This window comes from Pinus tabuliformis, chromosome X (assembly GCF_031772625.1).
Source record: "Pinus tabuliformis cultivar Carrire ecotype Pingquan chromosome X, CPIR1, whole genome shotgun sequence".
NCBI classification, from domain to species: domain Eukaryota; kingdom Viridiplantae; phylum Streptophyta; class Pinopsida; order Pinales; family Pinaceae; genus Pinus; species Pinus tabuliformis.
This window is the reverse complement of record NC_142308.1, coordinates 91719867-91747653: the sequence shown is the minus strand read 5'-3', so window position 1 is coordinate 91747653 and position 27787 is coordinate 91719867. Positions and strand designations below refer to the sequence as shown.

General features: G+C 39.4%; 1 protein-coding gene across 3 annotated transcripts in view; it reads right to left on the bottom strand.

Moving 5' to 3' along the window:
- LOC149138545 (putative tRNA pseudouridine synthase) overlaps window positions 1-27787 on the bottom strand; it is a 320977-nt gene that overhangs the window by 174042 nt on the left and 119148 nt on the right. For 2 of the 3 annotated variants that reach the window (XM_089449525.1, XM_089449523.1), the window contains exons 4-5: window positions 19888-20042; window positions 19028-19172 (exon numbers count right to left, since the gene is read on the bottom strand). In XM_089449525.1, coding sequence (XP_089305651.1) covers window positions 19028-19172; window positions 19888-20042 — 300 coding nt within the window. The remainder of the gene's footprint in view (window positions 1-19027; window positions 19173-19887; window positions 20043-27787) is intronic. The other variant, XM_089449524.1, reaches the window with a different exon arrangement.

Sequence of the window (27787 nt, the reverse complement as noted above, 5' to 3'; positions counted from 1 at the left end):
TTTCTGATTATGTAATAGCTATGTAAAATCTGAAGTCGGTTATTGTACTTTAGCATATTAGGAACACAAACCTCCTTCAATTTCTCAAGAATCATCTTTTATTGGCCACAATCTGTTCTACAAAAATATGACTAAACAGGAAAATTTCGGGAACATATGTCTTCAAAGTTTCTTTAAAATCTCCCAAACCATAAGAGTTGTTACAAAATTGGGAGAGGTTTTTGTTAATAAGGATGTTGGCAGAAAAAACCTCTTTTAGTTTTGTAAAATTCATTCTTATGGGTTCGGAAACCATGTTTTAAATCAATGCGGTGTATAGGAAAAAACATAGTTTCAATTGACCATGAGACAGGCAATGGAACGGGAGCGTTGTGGCGCAACGGGCAACTGACATGGTGAAGTTTTATTGGATGAAGGGCAACGGATGGATGATGTGGCGGATGAAGTGGAATGAATGCAGCACGGTTAGCAAAGGTTGACCGTTTGACTTATTGAAAACCGTCGGTGGGATTTCGGGGGGTAGGCTGAACGGTTTATGGTTTCGGGCGGATGTGTCCCGAATAACTAAAAGGTGGAGGTGGTGGTTTAAGATGGCAGTTTGAAAAACCACCGACTTCGGGACCCCTTCTACCGATAGCCTTTGGACAGGAAAGGAGGGCTGAGGAGGATCCTCCGCCGCTGATCTGGGCAGGATTGATCTGGGTCGTTACAATCTGTTGAAGAGTTATGTCACGCTGATGTGACATCTTTGTCGCCTTTCAACCTTAGGATAAAAAAAACATGCACTGTCCAATTATTTCAAATGCCAAACTATATAACAAAATTAAATCCCAATTAAAGAATTTAAACTTTGTCAAGCAATAACTTATCAAAACTAATCATGTTACAACATAGGCTCCAACTGGGGACTGCCTCCCCCTGTGGGATGCAGAGAACTAGTAGACCAGTTGCCTTAAGTGTTGGGCATGGAGTCATACCATAAAATCATCGATCAATGATCTATCATCATGTAATGTATAACCAATCCCCATCATCGACCTAGTGCATATTAAACCTGCAACTGTGAAATGCAACCATATTCTTGCACCAATCTGGATACTCTTTCACACTGAAATCTGAAACTTGAAAACTACTGAAGTGAAACAACTGACATTGTAAGTGGAAATAAGCACAAGAGTGCCTAATTCATGGGCTATGGAGTTAATCAATTAATCCCTTGGAAGTTATTGCACTCAACCAAACCAAACTTAATACTGCAATCTTGAAATATAACTGAAACAATTGTAGATCTACTGCACTCTAAATCTGAAAGTAGCTAATCAATCCCACACCTCTATCTAATTGAACTGAAAAACTTTACACTGTTAGGTGTAATCTGCTTTCCAATGTAACCAAGTGCGGAGTGGATTTATTGACAAACCATGTTGCCAACAGCTGAAAATCTGAAGAATATATACAATATGAACATAAAATCCAATGGAAAATCTATACTCACAAGTGTACTTTAAAAGTTGCATCCTCTGTAGACATTTTAGATTTCTGATCAAGGCTAAGAGGAAGATACATATACTGCTTACTGCAAGTATCAAAAAACCTCGCATAGCAGTAAAGGCAGCTAAAATTTCAAAACAAGAGTGGGATCGATAATCCAGTGGAATCGCCATTCGACAAAGTGGAGTCGCCAGGTGAAAATAATGCAACCAAAACAATTTCCTATTCCTTGTTCACCAACAAGAAATAGATCTAAACTTTATCATTTCCCTGGAGAAAGATTTTTACTTTGCTCCCCAACAACAACACCAAATGTTGTACCTGTTTCCCGTAGGCAGTCCTTGGCTGCAAAAACTACGCCAGGAAACCAACTCAACCAGCCTTTAGGTTCAAGCTAGCCCTTGAACCAGAGGGGGCTCCCTCAGTTGTTACGAGGCTTTGTTTAACGCTGTTCACCTATCACTGAACAGCAGCCTTTGAAGCACAATGGCCAGATTTATGGTTTTAATTGGGGGTGGTTGGCGATCAATGATAATCCCTACTCATGATTTAAAGGCTCTCTCACAGGGTTCCTTTTGAAAGTGTCAGCTTCCAGCTTGACAGAATGACTTGATTTGTATAAGAATTTGGCAGAAGAATGTAAGGAGATTCCTAATAATTGAGTAGCCAGATTGATTACTTGACCACTAGGAAGATTTGGATGGGTGTAGAAGATTTCTACAGTTCAACAAAATAGATTTAAAGGGAAACAGAATAGCCAGATTGAAACCAATTCTAAGAGGAGATATTTCAGACAAATAGCCTAATAAGCTAATCTCTTTTAATGGTTGTCAGAAAGCACAAAACAAAAACCAGTTAAAGAGGAGTTATGATGAACAAACAGTCCAATAAACAAATCTCTTTCTAAAGATAATGATTTTGCAGACCTTCCTATAAACACTTTTATCATGTGTAGAAATAAGATATGAAAAATTGGAAAACCATACTCCAAGCACAAAATTATGTCAAAACTAGAGCCATAAGGCTTTCATTAGAAAAACTACAACAGAAGCTTTATTACAGAGTTAAGAGTTTTGGCATCAAAAGCCCACCCCAATTACTTCAATTGATGAAGTATTTATACAAATTCTAAACTAAAATATCTTGAAAAAATATCAAGATTTGTTTACAAATATCTTAAACTATTTTACACAAATAAAACTGAAATATAGGACATTAAAAACTAATGTATCTACTTGGCACTATCATTATGCATTGCTGTTTTCAAAAAAGAGAAATTTGAATTGAATTGCAACTCTTAGTTGATGAGGTGGCCTAACTGTCTTTGAGCATTTCCCTCCCGAAATCCTGCAAAATAGGGTCCAGTCATGCCTTGGTATATCTCAATGCGAGATAGTTCTGCAAAAATTGAGAGAGGTTATTGTAGATGAATATGTTCTTGAGATAAACCTCTCTCAATTTCCCAAAATTCGGCTCCAGCTAAAAAGGAATTTACATAGTCCGAAAAATAGGCTATGAAGATGTACTTGTATCTCTAATTATGTAATAGTTGTGTAAAATCTGAAGTAGGTTATTGTACTTTAGCATCTTAGGAACACAAATCTCCTTCAGTTTCTCAAGAATCATCTTTTATTGGCCACAATCTTGTCTACCAAAATATGACTAAACAGGAAAAATTTAGGAACATATGTCTTCAAAGTTTCTTTAAAATCTCCCAAACCATAAGAGCTGTTACAAAACTGGGAGAGGTTTTTGTTAATAAGGATGTTGGAAGAAAAAACCTCTTTCAGTTTCGTAAAATTCATTCTTATGGGTTCGGAAACCATGTTTTAAATCAATGCGGTGTATAGGAAAAAACATAGTTTCAATTGACCATGAGAGAGGCAATGGAACAGGAGCGTTGTGGCGCAACAGGCAACTGACATGGTGAAGTTTTATTGGATGAAGGGTAGCAGATGGATGATGTGGCAGATGGAGTGGAATGAATGCGGGCACAATTAGCGAAGGTTGACTGTTTGACTTATTGAAAACCGCCGGTCGGATTTCAAGGGGTAGGCTAAACGGTTTATGGTTTTGGGGGGATATGTCCCAAATAACTAAAAGGTGGAGGTGGTGGTTTAAGATGGCAGTTTGAAAAACCGCCGACTTCGGGACCCCTTCTACCAATAGCCTTCGGACGGCAAAGGAGGGCCGAGGAGGATCCTCCATCGCTGATCTGGGCGGGATTGATCTGGGTCATTACAATCTATTGAAGAGTTATGTCACGTCGATGTGACATCTTTGTCGCCTTTCAACCTTAGGATAAAAAAAAACATGCGTTGTCCAATTATTGCAAATGCCAAACTATATAACAAAATTAAATCTCGATTAAAGAATTTAAACTTTGTCAAGCGATAACTTATCAAAACTAATCATGTTACAACAACTGCTACTGCAAATGACAATGGAAATGCTGATACAAAAATCCAAACTACTGCAAATCTGTATTGAGATTACCAAACCACATAGTCTTCAACCGCTACACACCCGTGTGCAATCTTGCATATGTGAATAAATGGTGTCGATATCGAACATAAGCAAGGATCATTGGATTACCGACCATTGAGGAGATCATTAACCAATGCGAGATATCCCACCTTTGATGTCAATGGGAATCAAGGCACTAGGTACATTCTCCCAGCCATGAATGGATTTGTCGAAGTCGAATGGACTGCAGAATTCATCCACCAAGAAACATTGATGTATTTCCTTAGTAGATGACAAGGATACCTACCATTACGGCATGCACGCTCCTAGGTACCTTATCTAACTCTAACCTACATCCCAAATAATGTGCTGATGTCAATGGGACAAGGCTTGTTGGTAGGTGGGCCTTAAGGAATCCCACATCAACCAACTCAATTACAAACATAATGACTTGAAAGATACATGATTTGAAGAAATCATACAAATTTACAAACTTTATTGGGAACTTTGTGTTGAAATTTCTAAGTATTACCGTTAGAAATTTTCCTATATTCTCTGGTTTATTTCGCCTATTTGTTTTAATTACTTAACAAGTTATTTAACCATATAAATAGTGAAATAAACACAATACAGTCTCAACCATCTACATATCAACAGCTGAAAGAAGTAGACAAACACACAAAGGACACCGTTATTTTTGGACAATCATCCCCAGAAAAACCCAACTTGGGAAAATCGGTGCAGCAGTTTTGAGGGTTTTATTATTAAGTAGCTTTTCTTGAGTACATTGGGTGCCAAACTGGCTCACCCGACAGAGAAAATAATCTGGCAATAATACCTCTCTTCGGAAGCAGATATTCTGAAAGTTTGCTCCACGAAACCCTCTCTAGCACATCTCTAAGGCTCAGCGTCAGCCCTCCTGGCCTCTGCGTCAACCCTCTGAGGCTCTGCGCAGCCTCTCTAGCCCTCTGCGTCCTTCTATAGCCTCTGCGTCAATAATGTAGGCCCTTCTAGCCTCTACGCAGTCACTATTGGCCTCTGCGTGGCTTCCTCTTGCTCTACGTCTACCTCTCTGCCTTTGTGTCGGTCTTCCGACACTATCTCTGCCTCTCTTCCTTGCACTCACTGCCCCTCACTGCAACTTTGATCACTAGTTCAATTTCTCTTAACAAACCCCATTCTAGAAAATCGAACTGACTCATCACTCTGGTGTATCTCCAACTGACCCTCAAGCCTCCTCTTATACTTTTTCTGTTGAGTCTTCAACGGTCAAGATTACATCTCTAATCAACGACTAAGATTAGATTTGGCTTGATCCATGTCATTTAGAACCTTCTAACCCAGTTTTATATTAATACCTATTAATATTTTTATTTTCCTAAGTTTAGACTTAGGAACCCATTAAAAATATTAATTATTTTAATATCTCCTTCACCGGGCAGAATTTCCCCAAACCATTTCTGGGTCTTGGAGATCTCATGTGCTTTAGCCTCTCCACCAATTTTCGTGGCTAGAGCACATCCAATGCTACCCCAAATCAACACTCCCTCCTAGCAAGGAATGTGCTCTAGTAATACTCCACCACTGAGCATCACATTGATTATACGGCATCGGTACCTGTGTTGATGCTAGGCCTTCCTGCCCAACATCCTCTACACTACTTCATCCTGTACTGCTGCCAATGGCTCTACTAGTGCCACTGCTAGCCCTTCCTCCCAACACTACATCTGCACTGCAGTTCTCTCTCATCATACTGCATCGTGTTGCCCATAGCACTACCACTGCTACTGCTACACTGCAACTCAGTTACTGAGAAGTAAGTAACTGATCTACCCAACTACTAACATCCTTGTCAGGCTAGAAACTCTCTCGATGCTGAAGCTCTCTCTGTCGCTATCCTGTGCTCCCCCTGTTACCTTTGCACTATTGCAACAAACTTTGTGCCTCTCGCACCGCTGCAAACACCTTTGTGCCTTCCTGCACTGCTGCAACCTCCTTTGTGCCTTTCACACTACTGCAACCCTCTTTGCACTGCCATGGACTACTACACTCTAGCACTCTCTGTCGCTCCATCCGCATCCACTTCTACCTACATCTACCATCCTGCTACTGTCACTTCGGGCCTCCTGTAGCCGGATATGATCCAAGAGTTTGGGTACCTCAAGGATCTTGCCCATCATCTCCTGTAGTCCTCCTGACTACAGCTCAATTTCAGCCCACCTCTTCTCTAGAGGTACATGAGCACTCATGGAACAATCGTCATCATCCTCTACCTCCTCTGCCTTCGCTGGCGTTGCCTTGGAGTCAGACGCCTCTCCCTTATTCTTCTTCCTAGGACACTGGTTTGCATAATGGCCCAGTTCCCCACAGTTGAAGCACATGATCTTGGGGAGGTCCTTTTTCTTCCTATTCCCTTACTGCCCCGCAGACGCCAGAGTTGCATCCTCTTCCTCCTCTTTCTTGACCAGAGCTCCTTTGCTACTACTTCCTGCCTTGGTCAGTCGTCTGATCTCTTCTTGTCGAAGAGCTGCCCACAGTTCCTCCCAATCTGGAAGATTCTCTCTACCCAAAATGCTTTGGACAAATGTCTCCCACTCCTCGGAGATTGAGTTCAAGGCAGTCCTCACCATTAACTCCTGATCCGGTGTGGCCCCTATGAAAGTCAGTTGGTCTCGAATCTCTTTCAACCTACTGAGAAAGTGATCTACCTACTCCCCCTTCTACATCTGATACGACCGCAACGGATTCTCTAGTAGCGTCTTCCTCTGCACAGAAGTGCCCTGATACAATATCATCAAAATGTCCCACATTTCCTTTGTCGTATTCTTCTTGGCAATATGCTAAAGCACATGATCCTTGACCCCATCAAGGATTATGCATTTCGCCTTGGCCATCGCAACTTCATACCTTTCATTATTAGCTAGGTCGACTGGGATAGCCACGGTTCTCAAGGCGAAGGCCTTGATGCGATGTCTATCCAAAACAAACAGGATCCTATCCTTCTAGATGACAAAGTTGGAAGCCCCATCTAGCCTATCTTGATCCCTTAGTCCATTCATGGTCATCTCTGCTCTTCTTTTCAACTCCTCTGAGTCTCTACTTCCCTCCTAAAACTTCAAAGCTAGACTCCCTCTAAGTCTCGATTTCCCTTGTGGAAATCCTCCTGCCAACCATCGAATCACACCTCTCTGATCTCCTTTGCTCCTGCAACACTGATCTGGATTTATTGGCTAGAAATCCGCCTAGGTAGCGACTCCCTACTACCTTAGTTTTGTCCCATTAGGTACTGGTCTGCCTCAACAACAACAACACCCCACCAGCTTCACGCTTCACAATCTGCCCATAGCTTCCTATGCCCTAGCAACTAAAGGACTAAGCCTCTAGGCTCTGCACAATCCCAGCAGTGGTTGAAGCACTCCACTAGCCAACTGCGTCACTCCTACTTGGCTGAGTAGGATGATGTGGCGCTTTGTGAGCCTCTTTTGCCTTTCACTGCTTCTGCGTTGGCTCGTTCTTTGGGTCGGAATGATGACGCAGGCCCTGTGCGTCAACCCTTCTCTGCTGCTTTCAGCTTAGGAACAACTTCTGTCACTTGGGACAGTTGTTTCTGCTGCAAATTCTCCGATTCATCTGGTGCCTTCAGCTCTCCTGGGATTTACAATCCTCTGATACCATGTTGAAATTTCTACGTATTACCCGTTAGAAAATTTTCTGTATTCTCTGGTTTATTTCGCCTACTTGTTTTAATTACTTAACAAGTTATTTAACAATATAAATACTGAAATAAACACAATACAGTATCAACCATCTATAGATCAACAGTTGAAAGAAATAGACAGACACACAAGGGACACCGTTATTTTTAGACAATCCTCCCCGGAAAAACCCAACTTGGGAAAACCGATGCAGCAGTTTTCAGGGTTTTATTATTAAACAACGTTTCCTGAGTACGCTAAGTGCCAAACTGGCTCACTCGACAAAGAAAATAATCTGGTAGCAATACCTCTCTTCGGAAGCAGATATTCTGAAAGTCTGCGCCACGAAACCCTCTCCAGCACCTCTCTAAGGCTCAGCATCATCCCTCTTGGCCTCTGCGTCAGCCTAAAACCCTTTGCGTCAACCCTCTGAGGATCTGTGCAGCCTCTCTAGCCCTCTGTGTCACTTCTGCAGCCTCTGCGTTAATCACGCAGGCCCTTCTGGCCTCTGCGCAGTCACTGTTGGCCTCTGCGTGGCTTCCTCTAGCTCTGCGTGGCTTCCTCTGGCTTTGTGTCTGCCTCTCTGCCTCTGTGCTAGTCTTCCGACACTATCTCTACCTATGTGCTGGTCTTCCGGCACTATCTCTACCTCTCTGCCTTGCACTCACTACCCCTCATTGCAACTCTGATCACTGGTTCGATTTCTCTTAGCAAACCCCGCTCTAGAAAATTGAACTGATTGATCACTCTGGTGTATCTCCAACTGACCCTCAAGCCTGCTCTTATACTTTTTCTGTTGAGTCTTCAATGGCCGAGATTACATCTCTAATCAACGGCTAAGATTAGATTTGGCTTGATCCATGTCATTTAGAACATTTTAACCCAATTTTATATTAATACCTATAATATTTTTATTTCCTAAGTTTAGACTTAGGAACCCATTAAAAATATTAATTATTTTAATATCTCCTTCACCAAGCAGAATTTCCCCAAACCATTTCTAGATCTTGGAGATCTCATGTGCTTTAGCCTCTCCACCAATTTTCATGGCTAAAGCACATTCGATGCTACCCCAAATCAACACTTTGCCCACCAGTTACCTGGTTTTCAAGCAAAATCCCTACCCAGTTGTGCCAGACAAGCTGGTTTTCACAAAAGGACTTATTTTTCTCTTTACTATTTTCATTTATTTATTTATTACAATACTAACTTTCCTACTATACTGGAGAAAAGATGTCCTCCTTCAAGTGAAAGAGAACTTCCAATGAAGCCATGTGCGAATCAAGTGCAAGGATATATTCATGCTCAGATTTAACATATAAACTCTAGAAGGTACATGAGCATGGAAAATCAGCAGTTTTGAAAAATGTGATACAAAGAGTATTTGAAGATGAGAGTGGTACTTTGACTACATTGTGAGTGGTACTTTGACTAGATTGTGATCTGGAACCAATGCTCGATGTAACCCTGGTGGTATTGGCCCATTTCTTCATTTCAACCACTCTAAAAGTCCTCCTCGGTCATGCCAGGTAAACTTGGATAATTGGTCTCAAGAATGCATACAAGGCTTGTTGTTGGGCATGGTGAGAGTTCCTCAATCTCAGGTTTAGCAAGATGCTCCTCATCGGATTTGGTACATGATTGCTCGATCTCCTTCGTAGATAGGCAAGAGGAAATAAGGGAGACTTCCAAATCCTTTTCTGGTTTTGGAGATAGAGATAGTTTCCTAAATGCGGTCAGGATGAACTCTTGCTGAGAGGTAGTTATCCCAGCTACTGCTAGGATTTGAGAAAGTACTTCGAGGGACATTCTTCAAGCTCTCAATCATTCTTGAATTTCTCCTGCTGGGTGATGATCCCTATGTCGCAACATGGATTAGTAACTGGGGATTCTTACAGCACCCCAAAAATGTTTTATCTTTGAAGAGCTTGAATTATAAATCTAAATGAATTAAAACTAATTACAATAAAAGTTACCAAACTTAAAATCCTCGCTTTCTTGGGCAACCAGACTTTGGAGTGACCCCAAACCAAAGTGGATGCGTGGCTCTTCACTCACGTCTTATTGTCTTCTCCGCCCTCTAGTTGCCCTGCAACTAAGATCACACAAAGAAACTTGTGAAAGAAACCATGCTCTAATCCCTTTTGCACCTCCTCGACAACGACGCCAAAAATGTTGGGGAAATTATGTGTTATAATTCCAACATTAAATTATCAATCCAGGGTCGTAAGACTTAGAGGCACAAGCGCAGGTAACGCAGGATCAAAGCATCTAATCTAAATTAACATCATGAAATCTAAAATCGATTCCTATTCCTATTCTTGAATTAAGTACAAAATACAAATCATTGTTCTAAGTAAATCTTAATTTTAATCAAAACTTAATTCCAATGCAAGTAAAATCTAATTGCAATCCAAACAATAAAATTTATTTAATCTAATTAATAGAAATCTCATATCAAACTTATGATAATTTCAATCCAAGCGAATTCTATTTTAAAGAAAATGGACAATTCATACTGAATCTAATTCCCGAGACAAAAGCCAACAAGAATTGAACTAATTTATTTATCTTTCTTAGCACTCAATTCTGCAAACACTTCAAAGGAAACTCAACATTCTCATGCTGCCTATATTGACACATTCAGGTTTAAAAGGATTCTAAAGATAGAAATTCATTCTAATTTGAAACCACTGCAATCAAACTCAGAAAATCTATTTTATGGAAAGCATTAACCTACAACTCTAAATTCAACCACACTTCGACTCTATTGGATCTCAGAACTAAACTACATCCATCAATATGTCGTCATGTCATTGCTGGTCATTTATATAAACGTGATATTACAGGACCTGTTAAGTACGAAATCACTCTGTTTAAGTACAGAATGAATCTGTATAAGTACATAATGCAAAATTATATAATTGATCCAAGCCTAGTCCCAGGACGCATGCAATAAATCGATAGGAATTTCAATCCTGCAAACGTTCAGAAGAAGCTAAGCAATATAATCCATAAATCGATATTCCATACCAACGGTATCAACACATCCAAAAAGGATCGGGACTTCAATTCTCAATTAAATCATGCTTTTATTATGCCAATGGCTCGAAGCAATGCTACAAGTTTAATTAATAATTAACACAACCAATATTGTGTTCTGTTGTTTCTGAGCATTCTTATACAGACATGACACTACAAGATAATCATGCTAAAAAACAAGAAGACTTCTAATTGAATGAATTCTGGAATTTTTAATCTTAAATCTACAAGACAGAGTTTTAAGTACATAATGATGCTAGATTTCACACAACAATCTCTCGATGAAATTCACACTTCGAATGCAAATCCTATGATCTAAATAGGCTAAAGGACTTGTTTCCAATTGTGGTGGGCCCTTGCCACTCCTGGAGCAAGCCCAGATTAACTCAAATCGCTTAAAACTTAAAAACAAAAATCACTTACAAAACTTTAAGTACGAAATTGGAATTATGTGTTACAGTTCAACAAAACATGAATTCTAACAGCAAATGCATCAAAGTCTCCATTGTATTCATAACATAAGAAAGATTACATATGCTTGCTACTTCCCGCTGCCATCTATTGCTCCTCCTGCTCTACCACACCATGATTCCATTGTTCATATGCTTACTGCCCTCCTCATATTCCAGAGCATCGGGCTTTATATAATGCAGCCAATGCACAACCAATATAACTAAACAAAGCAAATACAATCTCAAGGCTAAAGTAAGCCATATGAGATCTTCTAGAACAGTCTTAAGAAGGGTCATGGTTAGCTCGTTCTGATCATGGAGAAACTGAAGGAACCGTTTCCATTTAAGGCACCAAGTCGTTCAGTAAAATCGTTTAGAACCGAAACCGACCCGACCCGTTCAGACCGTGTCATGAAACCAGCTCACAAAAAGATAGACAAGATAGATCACCGCCTTAGAAATAAGCCTCTTCGAGGGGGCAACCTCCTTTACATTACACAAATGAACAATTCTTTGATGATACAAATGACAAGACCTCCTTTCTATATATAGGAGTCTAAGGGGTCATAATATAATCAGAGCCGACATAACAATAATAATGTAAGGGCACAATAATAACAATAGTGGGCTTCTATGGAGCACAATAATAACAATATGGGAACTACATGGGCACAACAATATAATAAAAGGGTTGTACTAATAACAATAAGGGGTTAAACTAGTAATATAGGGACCTAACATGCCCCTCTCCTTCAAAAAGTGTTGTCCTCAACGCTTGAGTACTTCTTGATGCTTCTGTGTAAAATTCTTGTCCTCCCATGTGGAATCTTCAACGAATAATTTCTTCCACTTGATGAGATACTCTGAAATTGATCGATTTGGTAGCTTTTGGGTTCTTGTTTCTGTGACTTCTCCAGGTTCCAATATCATTTTTCCTTCCTCGTCAAGTCCTGGCGATATTGTTTGAACTGGAATCTTCTACAACTTTTGAATGAGTGGCCACACTTCTTCATCCTTCTTCCATTCATCCCTTGCTTCGTTTATCCAATCTGGTTGGATAATAGAAATAGCATAAAACAATGCTTCTACATCCTCATCCTTTCTTGAGAGTACATCTGCAACAACATTTTGCTTCCATTTTTGGTAGATGATTTCAAAGTCATAACCCAACATATTTGTGACACATTTTTATGTTCTTCTAAAGATAATAGTTGTTCTAAAAAGTATTTAAGACTATCATGATCCATTTTTACCTTGAAGTGTCTTACCATTAGGTAAGGTCGCCATTTCTTAAGAGCATGTAGTATTGCCAACATTTCCTTCTCATAAATAGCTTGCTTGAGATGTATTCATAAAAATATCCAATCGCCTACATCAAAACTTCTTTCACTGCGATGTTGATTTGCCTGCAACAAAGTGGCGTTATCCTTTAAAAGTTGGATAACTTGTTGTTGATGCTCGATGTGATCTTTCACTGCTTGAATCTTTTTCTTATTGATATGTCCTTCTACCTTGAGAGTTTGAGGAGTGGTAATTTCTTCCAATCCATTACAAGATATGGTCAGATTCATTTCTTGATGCTCGATGTAATGTTTCACTTCTTGAACATTTTTCTTCTTGATATGTCCTTCTATCTTGATAGTTTGAGGAGTGGTAATTTCTTCCAATGCATTACAAGATATGGTCAGATTCATTTCTTGATACTCGATGTGATCTTTCACTTCTTGAACATTTTTATTCTTGATATGTCCTTCTATATTGATAGTTTGAGGAGTGGTAATTCCGGCCAATGAATTACAAGATATGGTCGGATTCATTTCTTCTTTCTCGATGTGATCTTCCACTTCTTGAACCTTTTTCTTCTCGATATGTCCTTCTATCTTGAGAGTTTGAGGAGTGGTAATTCCTACCAATGCTTTATAAGATATGGTCGGATTCATTTCTTCTTTCTCTGTGGTTGGGTCCTGGTATATATCCTCTTCTTTTGACATTTCTTGATCCTTTTCTTCCTCCTCTTCACAATCAATGTAAAATAATTTCTTCTCAGCACACTTATGACCTTTAATGTATTTGTTATCACAATTGTAACAAAGCCCTTTTGCTCTTTTTTCTTCCAATTTTTGTGGTGTAAACCTTGTAGGTTCTAGAAGGCTAGGAGAAACCACACTTCCATCTTTATAGTTGTGAGAGGTAGACTTCCTTGTTGCCATAATTTTGCTTTCCACTTTTCTTGCCAATGTGAATGCATTCTCCAATGAATCGGGTTCCCAAAGACGAACCTCATGTTGAATGTTATCCTTTAAAGTCCCTATGGAGACATCAATCCTCTGCTTCTCTGGAATATCATTTTCCCTTATATTCAATTTTTGAAAGTCCTCAATGTGCTCTTCCCTTGAACACTTTTGTTTGAGATTTATCAATTGGCTAAAGAAGGTGTTTCTCTTTGTATCCTCATAATGTGTTATCATTTCCTTCGTGAAAATTGACCACATAGCAAGTTGTTTACGAGAACAAAGCCGTTTATACCATAAAAATTGATTTGGTTCTAAATAATTAGATGCAATACGTACCTTTTGTAACAGTGGTACACCATGTAGATCAAAATATTTCTCCATTTGTAGTATCCAATTTACCGGATCCTTGCCATCAAACTTCCTCATCTCGCTTTTTCTTGATTTTAGGAGCTCGATCTTGAAACGACTGTAACTCTGTAATTTCGAATCTTTAAGTTCTGAAATTTTGTCTTGTAATAGCCCTCTAAGTCCTCTTTCTAACTCTGCAAGTCTGATCGCAATTGGATTCCCGAAGAAAGATTTATTCCCAATCTCCCGCGATGACCTAATTATAGACTAGTTCAGTAGAGTGAACTTGTACGACGTGCCACGTGTCACTGTTTCAACCTTAGATTCTGAAAATTATACCCAAACAAACTACAGTCCGTCCTCTTTCTGTAACTTCTTACGAAATTTCAATTTGATGCTCAGAGAGAAAGTTATGATGATTTTCCCAAGGTCACCTGTTTAGGATTTAATTCGGGACTCTGCAAAAACCCTAACTTCCTCAAATCATATATCCAAAAATATAACGAGCCAACATCTGAAATTTGGACCCGAGGTTCAGATCGATTTCATCTCAAATGGGATTTTCTTTTAGCTTTTGAAACTTTGTATCAACAAAGTTATAGCGAAAATTCCACGATGACCTGTTTTAGATGAAATTCTGGAGCTTGGAAAAACCCTAACTTCCTTAGATCATATCTCCGAAAATATAGCGAGACAATATCTGAAATTCGGACCCGAGATTTAGCGATATTTCGCCTCAAATGGGTTTTTTTTAGCTTTTGAAACGTTGCAAAAACACAGTTATAGCGAAAATGCCACGATGACCTGTTTGGAGCAGCGAAACCCTAGAATCCAAAGCTCTGATACTAAATGTTATGAAACTAGCTCACAAAAAGATAGACAAGATAGATCAATGCCTTGTAAATAAGCCTCTTCGAAGGGGAAACCTCCTTTACATTACACAAATGAACAATTCTTCGATGATACAAATGACAAGACCTCCTTTCTATATATAGGAGTCTAAGGGGTCATAATATAATCAGAGCCGACATAACAATAATAATGTAAGGGCACAATAATAACAATAGTGGGCTTCTATGGGGCACAATAATAACAATATGGGGACTACATGGGCACAACAATATAATAAGGGGGTTGTACTAATAACAATAAGGGGTTACACTAGTAGTATAGCGACCTAACAAACCGAGCCCGAGTCGTTCAACACGATTTTGTACTTAACTTTGCACTGGAATATTCCCTTGATCATAACTTATTCTCAATGATGAATGTTGCCAAATGGTTTCTGGGTTACCTGAATGAGGGTGCTCTAAACAAAACCCGCAATTCGAAATTTCAAGATTCTTCACCATTTTATCACAAATTTTATATTTTTGCCTATAGGATTTTTTTTCCGTACTCAACCCGTAGTAACTAGTTTAACCGACTTGTGAAGAATTTTGGCAATGGAACCCTGCGACAAATGAACTTAGAAAAACCGTTATTAGTAAATCATCTCTAATCATAGAAAAACTTAAGAGAACTAATGATAATCAACCACGAAGCGTAGGATATGAATTGGCAATAAGTGATGGAATTATGGTGTGAAATGAGTGTAAAAGTGTCGAAATCTGGGTTATGAATAATGGTTTTGTATGATGGAAAAATGGGCATATCGAGGTCCAACAGGTAGCAGGATGAGTCAAAGGATTGTTTGGGGTCCAAGTGTCAAGGGTTCCATTCATGATTGGGTGCTACAAAGGCATGATGTGACACAATGGTTCATATAGGATCCTGGTATTGGTGTACAGATGCCTTTACAGTTGGAAGATGTGGATTACTTGAGGGCAAGCAATCTCAGGACGAGAGGATTTGTAATGTTCCAATTTTTGGTTTCCCTTATGATGCAGTCAGGGCAATTTTCCAAGGCTTGTGACAGCCAAGTCATAGGAGCGAGATTACGTCATCGGTGGGCTCGAAGGGTTTTGGAGGAGTTTTATGGGGTTCGATGGGGTTCACTTGCTATCTTTCATCATTAGGGTCAGTTCTGCATAGTTCATTCTTGGTTCCGTTGCATCTCGACAATTCCCGTAAAATGGGGTTATTATCCAACATATTTTAATTAAATACACTAAAGGTGTTATTTGGAGCAGATTATTTGGAGAAACACCTTAGTGTAATAGCTCATTGGAACTAGGATGAAGAGATCTACAGGATGGGATGATGAAAAGTGACTTTCAGTGGTCGGAGAGATCATAGAGGTAGATTGATCATTCTTCAGGATAAAAATGACTTAAATCAAATCAAATAAAATAAAAGGAGTCACTTAGATAAATTAAAAGGGAGGAGCTTCCAAAATGAAAATAAAATAATAAAGTAAAAGTGCTTCTAGAAGGTTGGAGAGAGATCCATCAAGTCTTTAAAAGAGGGGAGAACAAGTCTTTAAAACAGGGGAGAACAAGTCATTGGGGGCATCTTGGATTTGGGAATTTTTTCTCTTGGAGAGTTTTAGTGAACTTGGTTTTTAGGTTCAGAGAGCCCTAGGACGAAAACCCTTCGGTTTCTTAGTGTGTTATATGAAACCCCAATTCACTATTGTGGAGATTTCATTCAGAAATCTCATCAGGCTTCATCGACATCTATTCGCGAGCAGATCTGGAGCATATATGTGGGTTGAAGTGGGGATCACCCAAATCTCCAATTTGGGCTTCATTTCCAATTATAGTTTCAAGAAGCCAAAATCAATATTGCAACAGTTATTTTGGAGGCCATCAACTCAGCTATTCTCCAACTCAACATGCCCTTTAGCAGGAGCTATTGATCATTTGTATTGGCATATAATCATCTTCTAGTTAATAAAAATAAAGCTGAGTTTGCTACTATTTATTGTGTTAGCTTTATTTGCAACATTTCTGGATTTCCATGTTGTGCTAATAACTTCATGATGCAAATTGTGAAATTTGATTGGGTTTTAAATAAAGAGATTTATGGTGTATCTTTTGAAGCAATTTTCCAAAAAAAATTGTCCAATTAATTTCCTGGATATTACACATGTCCGGTCATTGACTCAGACCAACTAGTACCAGTTAGGTGCCAACTAGTCCCAAAATTGGGCTTATTGGCCAATTTGATGCCTGGGGTTAGCTGAATGGCCATTGACCTGTTACTAGTTTGGCGCGTAACCGGTTCCAACCAATCCCTGAATGGGGTTTATTGGTTAGTTTGGTGCCATGGGTTAGTTGACTAGTTAGTTTGACCAGTTACTGATTCAAACCAACTAATTTTTAAAACTATGTTCCATGCTCACTGCACAGTCTCTTGCGTCAGCTCATTGGCTATGACCTACCACTCTGTTGGTTCCCTGATGCAATTGTCTCGACCCAAGCCTGTTTGCTCCATGTTTACGGCCTAATTGTCCCCCGCGTTGACTGTCGGTTCTGCCCTTGAGACTACGATACCTTGGCAATTGGCATTGGCAGTGGTATATACTATATGTTCCCACAACTCGCACGACCAACAACTGAGGTTGTTGCAACATCAATCATTAGTTGCTTCTCTACAACACTCAACTTCTAGTATAGCTCCTGCAATCTCCCCGTGCCTCGATTCCACCTCCTGCTGAGCCACTACAATTGCTACGGCCTGACTTTACAACTTCGCCTTTGTCACCTCACGCTCTGCCCTACGGCCTATCTGCTCTATGAATGGCCTTGTCAACCCCTTTTTCACCTACATGTAGCCAGCTATCGACAGCAAGCTTTCACACAATTGTGGGTTGCATGCCCTATGCCCCATCACTGCAATGGGCCCCTTCATAGCCATCTCGGCTGCCTTTTCTTTGCTTCTTTTTTTGTCACTTTGTATTTGTGTCGAACGTAAAAGGACTTTTTTTCTTTTTTATTAACTTAGCTGCCCTCCAACATAATCGCACCATATGATGTACATCCAACGATTTCAGCCCTTGTGCAATAAAATTGTGCCTTGCACAATCATTGGCCGAACCTGACCTCTCGACGCGTGTATGATCATTGGCCAAACCTGGCCTCTCGATATTTGTATGAACCTAGCACCCTATGAGATTGGTTCTTAGAGTTTACACTCTGATACCATGTTAAATTTTTGAACCCAACATTTTGCAATTTATTAACCTATCATATTATCTTAGATTTTCTTAAAAAACATAACTAGGTCTTTAACATAAATAAAAATATTTAGTGGAAGCACAATAAATCAACCAATCTCAATCACATAACACATACAACTTTTCTACCCAATCAAATCAGTTCTTCAGTAATAGTGATCAAAACCTACTTGGATTCCCTTACTCTAAAAATGGGCCAAACTGAGGAAAATACATGCAAAAAATTTGGATATGATCCACCTGATCAAGCCCTATTCTTGGCTGATCCGGATCTCCTTGTTGCACCCTAGCACCTTCATTGGATCCAGTACACTTGAATGGAAGTCCTTCTCCACCTAACCACTGAGATGCCTCTCTCAATGCCTTGTGCCCCTATGTGTTGTGTCTTCTCCCTTGGCCTGGATTTTCTTTTATAAGCTTGATTTATGACCATCCCTAACCCTAATCTCCAAAGTGATTGACAATTGAGATTATATCTCAATATCACTTGATATTGACAATTGAGATTACATCTAATTCACTAATGCGGAAACCTTTGCATTTCATTAAATTAACTCACTTTATCTTATAAAAAGAGATTAGTTACTAAAGTAATTGTAAGGTCTAAGGATGTATTAGTGACTCCTGCATGCCCAAACACTTAGGCCTCTCTAGAAGTACCTGCCCAGGCTACAATCATCAACAAGTACATGGTTGGGCATCTTACACACATTATATATGTATCTTCCTTTCATCTTTGTGTGCCAATGTGATCATTCGTTACCATACATTTATATTTTAACTTAATTGAAAAAAAGGAAAAAAAATGTAATTTTTTAATATGTCAAGTTTTTGCCTAGTTTTGATTTTTTCCCATGTTTTCCTGAATCTTAATTTTCAACCCTAGTCAAGTTATTCCCGAATCTAGGTTTTGCAACATTGATTTTTAAAGATATTTAACGCAATCAAATGGATATGGAGAAAAATAAATTAAACAAAAACTGCAAGGTTAGAATAATTTCCTCTCAACCATGTATAGTCTAGTGAAGGATATCAAAACTTCATATGAATATTTCTAAACAAGAGTTAATAAACCATAAAACCTTACTCTTGATACCAGATTCATGTGCAAATTGGTCATAGGAAATGCCCAGTCTTCCACTCAATAAATCGTCTCTGAATACTGAGAAGTGTGATTACCTCAAACAACTGCAGTGTATCTCTGAATTCTTTGACATGTCTCTGTATTTCTTCAGGACTGCTGGCATTTCCAATGCCTATAACTTCAGCTGGAAGAAGATACACATATTTTCGACTATTACATTCATTTCTTGCATCGAATCGCCTACAAGGAAGATACGAATTAGCACAAGGACATTTACAGTACTGTTTCCATCTAAAATGCAACCAAAACAGATCACTTGACAGGAATTTTCAGGTACATACATAAAGTTGAGCTTAACAGAATATGATATAAAAGTGTATAATATCATCTTTGCAAAGATCTAGAAAGTGATAAGATTCTCAATTATATGTTCTCTGTATATAGCAAGCCAATCAAGTTAAGATATCTAGAATCAGATAACAAATAGCAAAAATGTTTATTTATATATCTAGGAATCAATAAATGTAGCCAAGATAATTTTCCCCTAGGAATGCTATTACACAAGAAAACAAAGTAATAAAAGCATGATTTTATCACTCCAATAATTCTCCAAAAAATAATACAAGACAAATATTTCCCACAGAAAAACTATGTGCAAATATACCATTTTCTCCAGCCTCCCTTGCATAATGTTAGATGATCCAAAAATAAAATATTATCATAGGTTATAAATTTGGAATAAAATAATTATTAATTTAAGATATTAAATTAATAATTATTATTCTAGAATGTTTAATTATTTAATGGAGACATTTAGAATTAGTATATTGTTGTAACAAGATATGACTCTCCAAAAGCGTCGTATCTTAGGCTCTATTTTAGGAGATTTGTTAGCTAGAATCTCAATATTCTTCAAGCTAAAAGGTTGCTTGAAGTTTGACAAATGGAGATATACCCATACTTATTCACTGGCAGAATGCTGAAAATCCTTATGTTGTATGGAAGATGCCCGTTGATAACATCTGCAAGTGCTATACCATCTGGATCTTCCTCCCATGCACCATCAGGAATCTCCATTTTCATTGTTATTACTGTAGCCAGAGAATGTACCTGATGACAATTCATATATTAAGAGCTGCAGTTAAACAAAGATAAAATATTACAAATGTCAATTCCAATAGTAGGCAACAATGGAGAGGCAATAACAATTAATAAATTATTTTTTACCCTTCGTTGATATTGTGGTCTATACTGCTGTTCTGCAGGAAATTGAATACAGACGAAACCCTTCACCTTCCTTCTTTTTTAAAAATGCATCTTATATTTCCTTTACACTCACAGAAAGATACATCAGAGTCATATTACTGCGAAAGGCCACAGATGTGTGAAGGTTTCCTCTCCCAACAACAGCGAGAAGAACCAACATGTCTGCTTTAGGCCCCATCATCAGAGAGTCCAAACTCTTATCAAAAGAAAACTCTTATTGATGATGAAACATGAAAAAGAGAAAATCAAACAAATATGAAGCTCTTTATAACAGAACTAAAAATTCATTGCCAAAAAGTAAGCATGCCTAAAAACGAATATCATAGCAGCATTCCAAAAGGGAAAGCCAGAAAGATCAAAACTAACTGGGAAGAGCCTTGAGTATCCAAAAACAACCAACTACACATGTTCTGATCATATATGACAAAATAAGGATGGGTTAAAAATTTAAAATCAGCCTCTGTTAATCACAATACAAACAAGCAATCATATAAGATAACCAAGAAGAAGAAGAAAAAGATCAAATTATTTTCAAGTTCAGTGGCATGGATACTCAGTAATCGGATACATTAAAATACAGTGCCCAATGACAACAAGGATTCCTTTCTGCAAAGATGAACATAAATGTCTGAATGAAAAAAACAATAGGAAGATGTGAGTGATGAATGAATGGGTCGAATATTCAGGGGTGAAAATGAGCCTTACACGGTGACCATCAAGGATCACTGCACATAATAACAGTGAAAGTTGTTGCAGACATGTATGCCTAGCCATTCACAAAGAACCACCCAAAAGAACAAATGCATTCACTGTTTCTAAGATATGTTCACCCACAACCAGAGAAGACAATTTTAGTGCACAAATCCAAGCGGAAACGCAATGCTTGAAAATATAATACCTTTCCAACACTGTAGAGTACAGAAATAGGAATCCGGATAAAATGTTTGTTGTTATTGAAGATGCAAGGAGAACATACAGACCTACGACTCTCTGCTAGGTTTTGTGTGGTTTCTGGTTCTGAATTTCGGCTTTTCCATTCTGTCATCGTTTGTTGGAGTGATATTTTGTATGTTCATTATGCTGTGGTTGCTTTTCCCTAGCTACCTCTGAAATCTATGGCTTCTGCTGTAGGTTTCTTCTGGTAGTTTGCTAGTTCCAGACAGTATTGCCATGAATTATCTGCTAGCAGCACTGTCCAGTTGGAAAGAATCAGGGGTTGGTTGTTACTTGTTCCTATCTGCATTTGTAGCTGTCCTTCTGCTGTGGTTTCAGGCTATTTTGCTGTCTGGGCCATTCTGGTACAGGTTTCTGTTGGCAGCATTCTGCGTAAGGGCAGGAAGTGGGGTTGGCATGGTTGTAGCTGTTCTTGTGTATGCTCGCAGTGATTTACTACTTAGCCTCCAGGTATGGCTTCCTCAAATGGTGGCATGAAGGTTAACACAGGTATTCACAATTGGTCTGTCTTCGGAAGATAATGCCCAGGTCAAGGCAGAGGCAACAGATGCTATTCTGTCTCAGATGACAAAGCCCTGATCGTTGAGACTGAAGCAGTTAAGAGGCAGGGAGGGAGTTTGATAGTCTGTCTGTGGGGGTCCTCCAGTTCATAGCCAATAGTCCTTTTTCAGTTGCTGAGTTGAGAAAAACTGCAATAAAAAAAATTCACACCGCAAGGATTCAAAGGGTATTCACAGGAAGAACAGAGAGGTTCAGTGTTCTGGTGGCAATGACAACAAGAAATGGTTCATCAAAAAAAGCTTTCTATTTTTAACACTTGGATATCTATTCAAGTTTCTAAGTTTACTTAGTTAGAACTTAAAAACTCTCCATGCACTTTATCTGATTTATTCCTACCTACTTGTTGTTTTCCGTGACAAATTATTTACAATGTAAATACTGAAAATAAACACTAGTGCATGCTCAACATATTACAGATCAGCAACTAAAAGAAACAGAAACAAACACACCATATGACACCATTATTTTTGGACTAATGTCCCCGGAAAAACCCAATGTAGGAAAACCGGTGCAGCTATCTGAGGGTTTTCTTACTAAGCAATATCAGAGTACAATCAGGGTGCCGAAACTAGCCTACCCAACAGAGAATTTCCTTGGCAATAATACCTCTTAGTTTCTGACAAATCCCCTGGTTAAAACCCCGAATAATCCTTCTAGGAGCTACTCAACACAAATCTGCCCCAGAAACCCCAGCGTCTGCCTATCTGGACTGCGTCAACCTCTCCTTGCCCAGTGTTGGCCCTCCGTCAACCTAAATAGGCTTGCGTCAGCCCCAGGAGGCCCTGCGTCAGCTACACTAGCCTCTCTGGTGCTCTGCGCAGCACTTAGCTACCTCTGTGTGGCCCTGCGTGAGCACTGGCTGCTCCTACGTCACTCTCTCTGGCTGCTCTGCTGCTCTCCCGGCACTATCTCTGCATCTTTGTCTCTCTGTACTCAATGCCCCTCAACTGCTCTCCGATCACTGATTCTCTCTCTCTTAGCAAACCCCGCTCTAGAGAATAGAATGACTGATCATCTGGTGTTCACTCCAAGTGATCCTCAAGCCTCCTCTTATACTTTTCCTATTGACATGTCAACGGCCGAGATTAAGTCCCTATTCAATGGCTAAGATTAGATCTGGCTTGATCCATGTCTTTTGGACCATTCTAACACAGATTCATATTAATACACATTAATATTTTATTTTCCTTAAGTTTAGAGTTAGAGACTCCATTAAAAATATTAATTATTTTAATATCTCTTGATCTGTTTAGAATCTGCCCAAACCCTTTCCGGGTATTGGAGAACTCATATGCCCCAACCTCTCCACCAAATTTTGTGGCTAGAGCACATCTGATGCTACCCCAAATCAACAATATCAAGCATAAAGGTCACCTTGATGAACCCTCTCCCAATGCTCTTGAGCCTGAGGAGGCAAAACAATAGAATATCACTTATGATATCCACATGTGAAAACAAGGCCTAGAAGAATGGTCCTGTCCATCAGAGTCACTCTTGGAAGTGAGCCTTTCATTGACTGCAAAGGAGGTGTTAAGAATTATAGCTTGGACAAGAACTTCTGCACATGTTGAGTGTGAAATGCCAGAAGTAGTTTCAAATAGTTCTGAAAAAAGTTATTTTCAAAAAGTAATTCTAATTTTGGAAAAACAACTCTAATATATAATTCACTTTAGTAAAAAAAGTGAGTCTTACTTTTAGCAGTTGAGTCCAAAATTGTACTTAGACTAGGACAAATCTTAAAAACATATTCTCCACTAAAACTATAAAGGCAAGGCAAGTTAGAGGGAAAAGATACATTGATTCTTTGCGAAGACAGTTTCCTCGATGAGTAGCCCAGTACTGATTGCAAGTTGTGGATCTCTGTGCAGTGAATTTGTTTAGTCATACGGACAGACCATATGGATCTGTGCAGCCATACGGATAGGTTGTACAGTCTGTACTGTCATATGAACAGAGTTGTACCACAGGTTTCTCAAACTTGTTTTGCACTTATCTCATTCAACAGGCCGAAAAACTGATTTCATTAATGATACACTGATTTGAAGGACAGATTCCGTGTTTCATGTTTTATGCTTCTGCTATATTTTCCAACCATCTGTGATTGATGCATGCTTAGAATTTTTATTTTTGTTATTGAGTAAATTCAAAATCTGATTTATTTAATAAAGAAGCATAGGGCAGCAATCATATACGATTTAGAAAATTCACATGGTCTCAAAGCTACTAGAATCAAAGAACGAAGAGTAGCAGTTTGTGTGCAGATCATAGATGGTATCAGCTAGCCTCCAGTTCGAGAATAGATTGGATGATGCCTCTAATCTTCTATTTTGAAAGTTCAAGGTTGCTCTCTTGTTGGAAGAGAATGACCTCTAGGACATTGTGAAAGATGTGGTCACAACATTGACAGATCCACACTAGTTGTCAGCCCAAACAAAGGAGATAAAATCTAAGTGGATGATCATGGATGCCATTAAAGATCAATTGGTCCCTCACATATGCAAGAAGAACACTGCTAAGCAGATGTTCGATGCATTGGTAAGCATCTACCAAAGTGAGAACATTAACAAGAACGTGATCTTGCATAACAAACTCAGATCAATAAAGATGACGAGATCTGACACCGTTACTAGTTACTTGATGAAGATCACATAGACTAGTGATCAACTTGTAGCAGCAAGGTAGAAGGTGGAAGATGGCAAGTTGGTGAACACGGCACTGAATGGATTTTCCCAGTTTTGTGGGAACCATTTGTCCAAGGTGTTTGTGCCCAAAAGAAACTTCCCAATTTTGAAGGATTGTGGGATGATTGTATCTAAGAGGAGACTCGCATGGAGAAAAATGTTAGTTTTTGTAGAATCAGGTGTTCTAATCTCGAAACTTTGTAGAGAGGCTAAAACATAGGAGTTCTCCATAACCCAAAAATCGTTTCTGGAAATTCCACCTAGAAGTGTCTCAATTAGATTATTACCCTATTTTTAAATATTTCCTAAAAGTCTAGACTTAGGAAAAGGGGTTAATTAATCAGTATTAATTGAAAAAGGTGTGAATTATCTAGAAACTCACACAGATCGATCCAGAAATTATCTCAACCATCAATTATGTTTTAATCTTGGCCGTTGGAGTCCCAACTGGGGATTATAAGAGGAGGTCGATGGGTAGATGGAGAATACACCAGAGCAGATACTCACTTGTCCAGGCACTTCAATTTTCCCAATAGCAGAGATCCAGCAATGGAGATTGAGCCAAAGGGTGAGTAGCAAGTGGCATAAGAGGTCAGTAGCAACAGGAGGATAGTTTTCCAGTTCTACAGAGTATCTTGTATAGAGACAACAGCAACCACAGAGGATTTGCGCAGTAGCCTGCACAAGCATTCATGGAGGCAGTTCAAATAACGAAGACAGGGGTCATTTCATTCTCTAGAGGTAGGAGAAATTTGCCAGAGACCGGGAGAGACACTTCCAGTTAAGCAGTAGCCAATCAGAACCAGTTTAGAGACTACACCAGCTAGTGTGTTTTGTGGCCAGCGCAAAGGCCTGCGTAGAGGCTAGAGGAGCAGTGGTTTGAGCTGTCGAATTGAGCCGAGATTGCCTGTGGGGTGAGGAAAATTCCTCACTAGATTTTTGCCAGTGTTTTTCTAAAATTGGATTGCCAGTAGAGCATCCAAATTATTGTACTCAGATTATTGTTGCTGCTTTATAAAATAAACCCTCAAACTGCTGCATCGGTTTTCTTGCATTGAGTTTTTTCGGGGACTTTTGTCCAAAATAACAGTGTCAATTTTCATGTTTGAGTGCTAGCATATTTCTCATTTCCTATTTTTGCTTCCGCAATATTTTATTTGGTGAAGAAATCACAGTGTGAATATTTCGTTATTTTGTTGTAAACAAAATAAACTGCATAATTAATTTATCAGTTAGGAGAAATATTTCTAGTTGCTGCATTTCAAAAAAATTTCACATGGTATCAGAGTGATTTTAATCAGACAGGCAAGCTCAAAAGTGGAAGCAGAAATTCATTGTTTAGAGGGAGAAACAAGACAAATTTTCTGGTGGTTGCGCAAATCCTAAGCCACACAGTGCGAGTTGCTCTAGCAAGTTCAATTTTTCAATGCAGGTTGGCAGAAAAATCCGGCTTTCCAGTTCGAGTGACTCCAGCAGGCAGAGGAAGCAGCAACTCAGATTTTTGCAGAATAGATTCTTAGTTTGGGCAAAGAGGGTTTGCAATAGCAAATGTAGTGCCAGAGGGAGGAGAAATAACACACTGAAGTATACCCAGAATTTTCCAATATGGCCATGGATTGATTTGATATTCAGGGGTCTTCAGAGTTGTCTACCAGATTGGAGGACGAATTTGCCTCCTTATCAGGCTTAGCTTCACAAGCTGTCTGGTATATAGATAGTGGAGTGTCAACGCACATGACAGGGGTTAGAGAATATTTCTCTAGCTACAATGAGGAGCAAATGATTCCCAGATTACGATGGGAAACAGAACAAAGTGTACTCCAATGGGGAAAGGTAACATCGATTTTCAAAGGGAGTCAGGAGCAAGTACCAGTGCTACAAATGTGCTACATGTGCTAGGATTGGGTATGAACCTGATTTCAGTATCCTAGCTACAAGATAAGGGATATGATGTCCACTTTGTAGGGAATAAGGTGTTTGTCAAACACCCAAGTTGGAAGAGGGTGAGACAGATTAGAGTTTGAAGCAATAGGTTATACAGGTTGCAGCTCGATTCTCCAATGGCACTAATAGGCATTGACAGTAGCAGTGGGAAGAAACTAAATGAGCTATGGCATAGGAGAAAGGGACATTCACATCATGGAGCACTCAAGATGCTCAGGGAGACAGTAACAGGGGTTCCAAAACTTGGCTCAGAACACGATGATGTATTCAGAGGGTGCATGCTTGGAAAATATGCTAAGGCAACATTCCCAAGAAGTAACAGCAGAGTAGATGGCGTGTTAGGACTTATACACTTAGATATTTATGGCCCGATGTCCACTAGAGCTCTAAGTGGGGCCGAATATTTCGTCACCTTTATTGATGACCATTCCAGGAAAACCTGGATCTACTTCTTAAAGACCAAGGATGAGGTCTTTGAATGTTTCAGGGAGTTTAAGGCTCTCATAGAGAATGCAACAGGGAAGAAGATCAAGGTGCTTCGCTCAGATAATGGTGAAGAGTATATTGATTACGACTTCATAGATTTTTATGCGAAGGAAGGCATCAAAAGAGAGTGGACAACTCCATACAATCCACAGCAGAATGGGGTAGCGGAGTGGAAAAACATAACTATAGTTGGGGTTGCAAAAGCAATGTTATATGACCAGGATTTGCCCAGGTTTCTATGGGCAGAGGCATGTAACACAACAATGTATATTCAGAACAGGACTCCTCATAGAGCATTGGGGAAGAAAATGCCAGAAGGAGTCTTCACAGGGAAGAAGCTAGAAGTTAGTCACTTCAGGATCTTCAGCAACATTGCTTATTGCCATGTGCCAGATGAGAAGCGCACCAAATTAGATCAGATTGCAGAGAAGGGGTTCCTTGTTGGATATAGCGAAACCTCAAAGGCATACAGGATCTACATTCCTAGCAATAGGAAGATTGTAGTAAGACGGGACGTAAAGTTCATGGAGGACCGAGCTTTCAAGAGATCTCATGAGATGCCTGCAGGTGATCAGAATCAACCAATTGAAGCTCCATTGGTCCAACCATAGGGGCAGCCAGTGGGATAGTCACAGGGATCAAGTACAGTGACTAGTAATCGTGTTTCCACAGGTGCTAGGGCTCTAGTGAGATCACAGCAGATTGAGCAACAGAGGCAGGATGAGGAGGCGTTGGTTGATCCTCCCACCACTAGTGGTCAAACCAGCAGAGAAGTTCGTCAGACATTGAGAGATGTAGAGGAGTTCATTGGATCTCCTTGGACGAACAATAGAGAGCACAGATAGCCTGACAGGTACTAAGCATCGATGGCTCAAGTTGCAAAACCTTTCAACTTTTAGGAGTTCGCACAGCATCAAGTGTGGATAGATTCCATGGTGGAGGAATACAACTCTATCATGACGA